This window comes from Diuraphis noxia, unplaced genomic scaffold, assembly GCF_037042655.1.
Source record: "Diuraphis noxia isolate RWA-SAM2 unplaced genomic scaffold, SU_Dnox_SAM2 contig0003, whole genome shotgun sequence".
In the NCBI taxonomy this organism is placed as follows: domain Eukaryota; kingdom Metazoa; phylum Arthropoda; class Insecta; order Hemiptera; family Aphididae; genus Diuraphis; species Diuraphis noxia.
Window position 1 is genome coordinate 55,635,909 of NW_028301713.1, and position 10,790 is coordinate 55,646,698.

General features: G+C 28.1%; 1 protein-coding gene across 1 annotated transcript; it reads left to right on the top strand.

The window, feature by feature from the left end:
* Positions 1-466: 466 nt before the first annotated feature.
* Positions 467-10,502, top strand: LOC107172286 (uncharacterized). The gene is made up of 7 exons (XM_089224199.1): positions 467-1,086; positions 3,929-4,183; positions 6,560-6,702; positions 6,803-6,910; positions 8,576-8,761; positions 9,220-9,334; positions 10,121-10,502. Exons 2-7 carry the CDS (start codon positions 3,937-3,939, stop codon positions 10,225-10,227), a joined length of 906 nt encoding a protein of 301 aa, XP_089080325.1. The 5' UTR covers positions 467-1,086; positions 3,929-3,936; the 3' UTR covers positions 10,228-10,502.
* The last annotated feature ends 288 nt before the right edge of the window (positions 10,503-10,790 follow it).

The following is a 10,790-nucleotide window of genomic DNA, read 5'->3' on the forward strand; positions in this document are numbered from 1 at the left end:
TGTTTTATTGTGATTGTTTTTATAAATAAACTATGAAAAAAAATTATGTTGAAAATAATCAAAGCGGACGCAAAATTAACAGGACCCGCTGTACGATCGCGGTATACCTATTATACCTATATGATAATAATAAATGTAATATATATTATGTGTGCGTACGAGTAGGGACTATAATATATATAGTGGATAGGAAATTGCGAAAATAAAGAAAAAAAAACGCTCGTCCTGCCACGTCCCATGAAAACTATCACACAAAATCTATTATCGTTTAGGGGATCCACAAAAACAAAGGCGGTCTCCACGAGAACAACCATGGCAGCCGTGTCTCGGGCGGCGAGGGGCCGAGCCAATGCCGTCGAAGCGCTGCGCACCCTGCCCCCTTCTCATTGGTTCCCTCGCCTGCCGGCCCGTTTGCAGTCAACCCGGCCACGGGTCCCTGTTTTCCAGTCAGCCGATCACTAGTACTCCGTAATTTCGTTAGTCACTTCTAGTTTGGCATCGGATGACGCGCTCTTTCGTTAATCGGACACTCCGATCATCCCAAACCAATTTAATTTAAATCATAATCACCGGCCGACCAACATTTTAGAGTTATTCATTTTTTTTTTGCGATACTGAAATTTTTTGTCCTCCGCGAACCACCACTGTTTACATAAAAAAAATATATAATTTAATTATAATCAACCGCTAAATAATAAATAAATTACGCGTTGTTTTTGTACTTCGATTCGTCTGTTCACAAAGCTGCAACCGTGTGCATATCGCCGAGTACCTATAATATTACCTATACCAATTTAAATACAAGTTACATCTGTGTCACCAAGTCACTCGGTGCATTCGCACCAGTACCACCGTTGTTACCACTGCATCAGAGTCATCGTCACTATCGCGTGTTCTGCACCCTTGCGGAGCAGCGTCGACGTTTTGCGACCAGGCGTGCAGTAACGGGCACCGCGATTGATCTGAAAGGTGTGGCGGGTGGTGATCCGCACCACCCGCACAACATTTTCCCCGCACTGTTCTCGAGACAGTTGAACTTCAACAACGGGTCACACCATCACGGTGGTACGGCACACTCGTCTTCGGGTAAGTTTGGTTTTCATGTGTATCTTATAATATGCAAGTATAAATGATATTATACATAAAATAATACAAAGAAACGCATTTTGAGCGGTCTTTTGCGCCTATAGAACGGACCTCGCTCGCACCCAATGCTATACATTTTTAATACCTTTATAAGTCCAAAATTTATCACACATGTATGTACTGCGAAATTTCGCGTTAATATGTTTATGACCCATTATTTAAAAAAACACATAATGTACATTTTAGTTTCTACAGGTTCTGTTAGTCTGAAATTCTCTTGGAAGGGGGTATTGGATAAGCTATACAAATGCTGTTTGGGAAGTTAGCACCTGTATAGTTGCTCAGTTATTTTTATTAGCATAAAATATATACGTATATATTAATTTGCATTGTACATACATAAAAATAGGGGCCTCAGAATCTTTATATATATTTACATATACAAATGTATATATTTATTTACGTATGTGGTTGTGTCCGTGATGTCCTTCAATAATCATTAATAATTTTTTTTGTAGCTTCATAAACATACATCTATAATAAGATTGTGAGATGTGATACAATTTATGAGATGGCATAATAGTTTGAAACCATATTTTATATGTCTGTATAATATATAATGTTTATGTTTGTATGTTGTGTATAGATTTTGATATATTATAGATATTTTGAATACCCGTCTTCCGATTTTATTCATGACTTATAATAAATAATACATAGCCATTATATTGCTTTTGATGTATTTTTATGATTTTGAAGTAGGTATTTAAACAAATATACAGTAAAAATTCATCGATTATTTGAACTAATTAGAACAACACTGAGTTCAGACAGGTGAAAGTTCGGATAAAAGAAATTAAAAAATAATATTGTATATTATCGACTTATTATACCTATTATTACCTAGTTATTATAAATATAATAATATTACTAGAATCATTATAATGTAGGTACATATGATTATTTTCATTTGACGAATTGACGTTTGTAAACTGTAACCAGGCCCCAGGCGTGCATGTGTGATATTTTACACATTGACGTTCGGAAAAAAGAACTTTCGGATACATGAATTGAAACAAATAACGTTCGGATAACAGAGGGTTCATATAACAGAGGTTTAAATAATCGAGATTCTGCTGTGTTTACATTATTTCATTAGAATCGCTAACCACAACAACTGTAAGACTATTGAAAGGAACAATGATTTTTGACAGAGTTATAGGATCACAATAATAGTATTACCAATAGTAAAATAAACAAAAACAATTTAACTATAATATAAGCTGTATGCCTGTATAGGTATATTATAATTTAAAAAATTATATTATATCAACATATACTCTATATAGTAGTAAATCGATACTATTTTTATTGTTTAACTTTTGATCAAATGTAAGCTAAAAACCTGTGTTGTTGAAGCCTATTAATAAACTAAAAAAAAAAAAAAATAGCCAATCGATACGTACTAGTAGAATTTGAGTTAATAATACCTTGATATATATTACATTTATCTTTCAAAATAAACGGTGTTTCTAAACTTCTAACACGAAATATGATTTAAAAACGAATATACGTGTTAATAAATAATATGATGTATTGGACCTATAACTATTAATGTATTTTTTTTATTAAACAACATTGATCGAAACTTGAAAACGAATAAGTATTAGGTATATGTAATGAAATAATTATCAAATTTAAATCTAGTTAGGTCAGTTAGGAACATTATTAGTTATCTATAAATCATTTTATCTTAAATATGAAAACGTTAATATTTTAGTCTTAAATTCACTCATGTTACATATGCAATATACACACATATATATAACCAGTATACATTAATTGTGTTTAGTTAAAAACACAATACCTAATATTTTATAGTAAATTAAACAAGGAATAATATAGATTTAAGAAAATTAATGTGAATAAATAAATTGATGTTGAAATTACAAATGTATTAAATAATATAGGACATAGGTAATACTATAATAGTAAGTTATATTAACGAAGGAAGAATCAAACTAAATGTGTATGATAGATTGACACCTTAGCAATGTCACAATTAAATAAATAGTTGTAAGGCAGTGAGGCAGTAACTTGTAAAGATTCAATACAAATAAACAATACCAGTACCTATTACTTGAGTTGACTACTATAATTTGTACGTGTATTATTAAAATATGTATACTATGAAGTTAATTATTAATATCAGAAATATTATTTTATTATTGAAATTCTAAAATTTACCAATGTTTTCAAGTTTAGTATATTACATAATGGTAGGTATAGGTATTGCGTACCTATCTATATTTTATTTTATTATATTATACTTTTAATTTTATTCGATATTTCAATAACATTTTGAACACAGTTTATATCAATAATCACAATCACTTCTTGGTGATAAATGATGATATAATATTTTACAACATAAAAAATTATCTTACTGTTTATTATGTTCTAACATGGTGATATGAAAAAACATGATTGTGATAGTTGATAAATAATTACAAAAATAATGATAATGTTATGAGCGTTACCATCGCCTACCACAAGTTCAACACAAGTGGTAGGCTCAATTTACTCCAACGATTTATATACAATAAATATTATTTTTAAATATTGTCTCAAATATTGGTAAATAATATTTTTAAATTGAAATTTCCAAAATGGGGGGGGAATGTTAAGCCTAGATAGTAGATACTCTATACACGCTTTGTAAAATCTAATCTAATATTTACCTTCCCTCGTACATAATTTAATAATAAATTGAAATATTGCACGTAAATTTCATATTATTACATGTACAGTGTGTATTTATCGACAGCATTTGTCGTTTCAGGTAAACTCATGATGGACGATTTGCGACCGGGTCTTGGAGGCATATTGGGTTTGATGGACCATGATCACCATCACCATCACCTCCATCATCACCACCCGACCGCAGTGCACCCAGACAAACAACGTGCCTCGAAGGGGGCCAGCGACTCGTCAAATGAACTCGGCTCGCTGTACGGACTGCCAGTTAATGCGGCCGGCGATTCGTCTCATCATAATACACCGTCCCCCGGACGAGGATCGCTAGCCGAACAGACTAGTACGTATATGCAATTTACAAACTTTTAATTATATCATCAAAGTATAAAAAGTATTTTAAATTTTAATACCTATGATAAAATATTTTTTCTTAAAAATTATATAACGGATGGGGTGTTGACGATAGCCGAATTATTGTCACTATATTAATATAGTTGCTACTATAAAGAGTTCTCGAGGATTTTTTGTCATGCTTATAATTTTAAAGAAATTAGTTTCTACTTTCCAATAAAACTATAAATAGATACTTCTACAATAATTATTTATTTTTTAAAAACTTTCTTATTAGTTATTTCTTAAATTAGGATAGTTTATACTACTGTGAATAACTTGTATAAATTATTCATTTTATGCACATTAAGTCAACATAAGGATCTAAGGATCAGTTCAATACAATGTTCATAATATCATAACTTGCATACATTTTTTAATAATTTAATTGATAGATTTCACATTATTCTATAAATTATTTAGAAGATCTTTAAGATGAATTTATAGTAGATATTATGTGTATCTTCTAATCTCTATCTCTATGTCTAAATCTCTAAATCGTCTATTTAATATTATCTCATTACTCATTTTCTCAATGTCATGAAAAGTCATACATTATAATGAGAATACGGTACAAATTACAATCCTACCTACATTTTTTTAAATATTGAGAACTGAAATACATATTACAGAATGGATAAGAATGATTCACTAAACATGCTTAATCCATTTTTCCTTTAATAATGCATTTACTAAAATTCTGATTTTTAACATTATTAAACTTTCTGAATTACCATAGTTTTTTCAATCAGGTAGTAGTAACTTAAGTTTTTTTATTATTAAGCAATAAGAAGTAACATTTGAACGTACAAACTTATTTTATAATTTTTCTTCTGTAAATTGTTAGGCGGATATTTTTTTTTTGATTTGAATTCAAATGAGTAGTTTCTGAGTTATTAAGCTTAATATACCTACCTATTACATACTAATTTAAAATAAATATAAGTTCTTAATAACAACTTGACATATTATTTTTAATAAAATATAAAATATATTCACTATTTATTGACTAGTATAGGATATAGGTAGGCAAATATACTTATTATAGTATAAGCATGAACACTTTTACAAATTGTAATTTTTTTTTAAATAAATTAAAAAAATTAATTATCTATATATTTAGTAATACTTAATAGTACTATAAATTTTCATTAACTACTATCCTTCGTGTTTAATGTAATAACTAAGAATTTACTCATTCAAATTTAAATTTAAATTCATCAATCATCAGTATTTAAAAAAAATCATCTCTCTAACGGCTAACAATTTATAATAAACGGATAGTTCTCGTTTGAAAAAAAATGTTTGTATTTAAAAAGATCTTTTTAAATTATATTAAAATCCTATGTAGCTCTGAATATTTCAAAATTTCAAAGTCATAATTTTTGTATAAAATGGGACTGAACTATCCTGTTACAGATTTTGGAAATTTAGGTAATTCATGTATTATATTATCATGTAGATATAGTACAGTGGCGTATATAGAAGTTAAAATAAGACTATCATAGAATAGTAATTTTCCTAACATTTTGTCTCCTTAAACTTTAATACAATTATCGTTTTTCCTTTGTTCTAGTCGATACTGTTTATTATTTTTTCAAATTATTTAACTTTAAGCATTTTACGATAATACCACATTTTGAAGGCCTCTTAGAGGTTACTTTTTATAAGTTATATGGATTTACTAAATCTATATTCTAAAATATTTAATTGAAATATGTACCAATTAGTTAAATAATATAGTTAACTAGAAGAGTATATATATTTATGGACGATGTTGTAATTTTATTTATTATATAGCTATTTATAGCTATATTCCTAATTATAAACTTAATATTTTTGTTCGTCATAAATGTATTTATAAAGTTATCTATATTCATATAGGTATTATACAAGTACCTATAATATTTCTATAATTTTCTTGAATAAATTACTAGCATTCAAGAGGTTTTTCATACTCTGAACTTTGCAGTGTTTGATGTTAGTGCTTCGTAAACATACAAACCGAGAATTTTTAATTAAAAGCAAACTTTATAAAACGTGGAAATACCTACAGCCAAAGGATGAATGTAATTTACTAACAAACCATAACAGTTTGAATAATGTAAATAATGTTATTATTTAGTATTTTACAAAAGCAAAATGTAAAATGTTATTTCCAAGAATATTAAAATGATAGTAAAATCAATAATATTAATGATGGGTAGCCGCTAGGTATATTATAACCAGCAAGGTTAAATCCAAAACTTATGTTATATTTGTGTTTAATAGTGATTAAGTGGAAATGGATTGTTATTAATTATATTAATTTTTTTTTGAATTTTAGCATCCGAAGGAGCGTTTAAAAAATTGAAAACAGAACCTTTGACATCTGTAGGTAGTATAAGTGGAAGCCATTCTGGACACACGCCTACTACGGCTACGTGTCCGACTCCAGCAAGACGAAGACACCGTACGACTTTTACCCAGGTTAATAACGATATATAACATTCCATTATGTAATTATTCTACGCATTGTATTCCATGAGTACGTATTTTTAACTGTTCATATTTTTTTTTTTTTACTTAGGAACAACTGGCCGAGCTTGAAGCTGCTTTTGCCAAGTCTCATTACCCCGATATCTATTGCAGGGAGGAATTAGCAAGAAGTACAAAACTCAATGAAGCTAGAATACAGGTAAATTTTTATAAAATACTATAATTTATGAGATACTTTTAACTTTGATGCCGTGTGTAATTTAAAATTATTAGACTTATAAATTGAACGTAGGTAATTAGGAATTATTAGTAATAAAATAAATTATCCTAGGACAAAAAAAAAAAATGTTTTAGGTATTTTTTTTTTTTTTTTGCATACAGGCATGGTCAGCTGTACATTTTGTATAATTATGAAAAAAACAATCAAGATTATTTATAAGTTTAGTACATTTATATTTTATAATATACTATGTGTAAATATGTGATATATATAATGTCATTTGGTCCTCAAAAAAACACTTTACCAGACATGTAGAGTCATATTTTTGTAATTTTTTTTTTTTATTCATACCTATTATACCTATATGGGATAATATTTTCCAGGCCATAATGAACTCCATTTTTAAATATTTTAATGTCAAACTATATATAGGTACGTTTTTAAAAATTTGCAAATTTTAAGTTTATTTTTTACAAAATTATTTGAAAATATTATTTGAAATAAAATTAAAAAATTCCGAGTTCGCTTGGCTTGTAGGAAGTTTTCTTTTTTCAGCTAAATAATTAAGCAGTGATTAAAATATTAGTGAAAAAGTGTCTTAAAAATAATGGAAAATAAAATATAAAATATAATTTTCGAATTCTATTTATTAACAAGTAAAAAAAATGAAGTTAATTTATTAGTTTATTACATCCTGTAAATTACAAATTCAATTTATACATTTTTTATAAAAGGTTCTTTGATAATTGAGAGAATAAGAGAGTGAAAATGCAAAACATTAAAAAATTCAAATATGAACTAAAAGATCTAGGCAAGAAATTATTTGATCATTTTACAGTTAGTATACTCGAGATTTTTTCAAACATTCCTTTTAATGTATTAGTATTAAGGTTTAAGTTATAGTGATATGCTGATACTTATTAACTGTATAGTCCGTATTCCTGTGTAGACATTTTCTAATATAGTATCATTTTGTACGAAGACCTTCTTTAAACTCGTTCAAGTGATTTATTTAAAATTTAAACTAACATTTGAAAAAATCCAAAATACGCTACCATATTATATAAATAAGGTCTAACTTGATCACAATAAAATTGTTTCAATAATTGTTTCATTCACACACAGGTGCATATAATGTGCCGTACATGTTAACAACAATGTTTAATGTTGTTCAAAAATGTTTTTGTAATATTGTAAGGATATTATCGTGGGTTATGATGTTCATTTAATTCTAAAATTGTGTATCATTAATTAAAAATTATAAAGCTTCATAATTACTCGTATGCACGATGAATCGTGATATATAATATACATAATACAATATATATTATTATAATATAATATTTATATATAAAACTCACATTTAATCGCGACGGCATCGAGGCAGAGTGAGTCACCGACTTTCCCTCAATCATTGTCCCCAAGAACATCACACAGGGACCACTGTAATTGAATTTATCATCCAAAATGTATTTCCGGGCACATAAAGGGATACGTTTTCCCTGCAGGGTTTTAAAAGGCCATACTTTCCCGAATATTTTATACACCCACACACCATAATATAGTGATAAAACGAGTTTGTAATGACTTGAAAAGGGGAGAGAGATGTTTTTGCATTGGACAATGACGATGACGATATTCTAGGTATGGTTTCAAAACCGAAGGGCCAAGTACAGAAAACAGGAAAAGCAATTGCAAAAGGCTTTGGCCCCGCCCTCCATGCTTCCCGGATGTAACGGGGCCGCCATGATGAGAAACATCTACCCTTCAGCATCTAGAACGTACCAAGCTTATCCGCATCCGAATAGCATGAACAGATACCATCCGCAGGTAAAGAATATTATTATTATTATTTTAACAAAGTTAGAACTCGTTAAATATATTCTGTCCGCTGCATGTTTCTAATAGTGGTTTGATACACACAATAGTAGGTATATAGTTTCTACTGTAAATTATTTATATAATATATAATTATATTCAACATTCGGTTTATTGATGTCGTTAATCATGTATCAATAATGTTATTTTTATTATGATTATATTACCAATAATGCATTAATGGTATAATGGTTGTGGCTTAATAAAAAGACACAGATACTTATACCTATACGTGTATATCTATACATCAATTTAGATATCAATTATTTAAAAAAATTATAGGAAGATAATTTTTAGATCCTGTCAATTATAAATTAAAATTATTGCATTTACGACACTTATAATAAAAAATGCATATCTAATTATATTTGATTTTTAATAAACTAATATACGAGAAATATTTTTTTTAGATGTCATCTAGTTCGTACATGTCTACTGCTGTGATGAGCCAACCATTTACAGTCACAAGTCATCATTCAAATCCAACTGCTTCTTCTAATCAGTCTTCTATTACGACACCTGCAGGTATATATTTATAGATTTATAATATTATTAATATTCTGTAAGTGTGCTATTATTTGATCCGACTACTTAGGTAGAACGTGAGATAAAGTTATTTCTTTAAAATTTTAAAATTTTCTTTATATAAAAAGTAGGTATGACCATTGAGGATATCATATACATATTGACTGTAAAATTCCTTAATGTTATTAATTATTATTGTAACTATATAAAAGTGAAAAGAATTGAGTTGTTAAGTTGTTTAACTATTAATCATTAGTGCATAATTAAGGTAAAAGTGTTTAATGTATGTGTTAAATCATTGGTCAGCAATAAATCAATCAGTTTGAAAACAATTTCAACTGTACTACTGTAGCCTAATCTATCTACGAATCTTAGAAAAGTTAAAAGATTACTGAAAATTATTGAAGATTTTACTAAAAACTAGTACTATTTTTGGAAGTTTTCTAATCTATACAAGATTTTCTGAAAATGTATGGTAACAAATAAATTTATATACTTATAGGATCACATCTGCTTATTAATCTAAAGAGGGTGATTATAAAAGTAAAATAAATATTATTTAAATGTTCATATACGTTTATTCATCAATAATACTCCACTGCGTGCTTAGCATGATAAAATAACTCTGACACGATACACGATTGTAATAACGATAGGTATATTGTGCCCTATAAGTTAATTATTATTACCTCACAACTCTTATCATTTAAGACTTTTTCACACTTGAAATTTGTTTGGAACAATTTAAATAATAAAGTACCTAATATTTTCCGTTTGGTTTTTCAGGAATGATGCCAGAAGAAGAATGGTACAATAAAAGTTTATCAGCATTGCGGATGAACTCCGGACATCATCCAAACCTCACCACACCAATGTTACAATATCAGACATAGAGTTGCTGTGATACTAGATACATAATATGATTGTATGCTAATTGAATTATTTTAAATAATTATTTATAACGGGCTGAAACGCTGAATCGTTCTTGTTTTTAAAACCATGCGCCATTTTTTCGTGTACTATAAACCTCAATAGAATAATTTTCAAAGTCTTGAAACTCGTTTTGCTGATTCGTGTACAAAAAATACCGTAGAACTTACTTCAATCTATTTATAAATTATTCATAAGAACAATTGTACCTATGTAAATATATATTATATAATTTTTTGTTTGGTTTGTTTTTTATCACTTCGGAAATTCTTTAAGGTTCATTATTATAGATGTTTTTACTTTTTTTTCGATTTTTACGATTGATTAATATTATTGAACATAATCTACAATTATAACATAATTTATATTAAATAGTAACTATTGTAAACGGAATTGTAAATATACACATTTTAACTATGTAATAATAATATGTTGGTGTGTGTACCTACCTAATTTTCTTTGATTTGAAATATAATATTTGGCTAATTATATTTGAATAGACTTTGAACTTATATCAGTTTCTGTA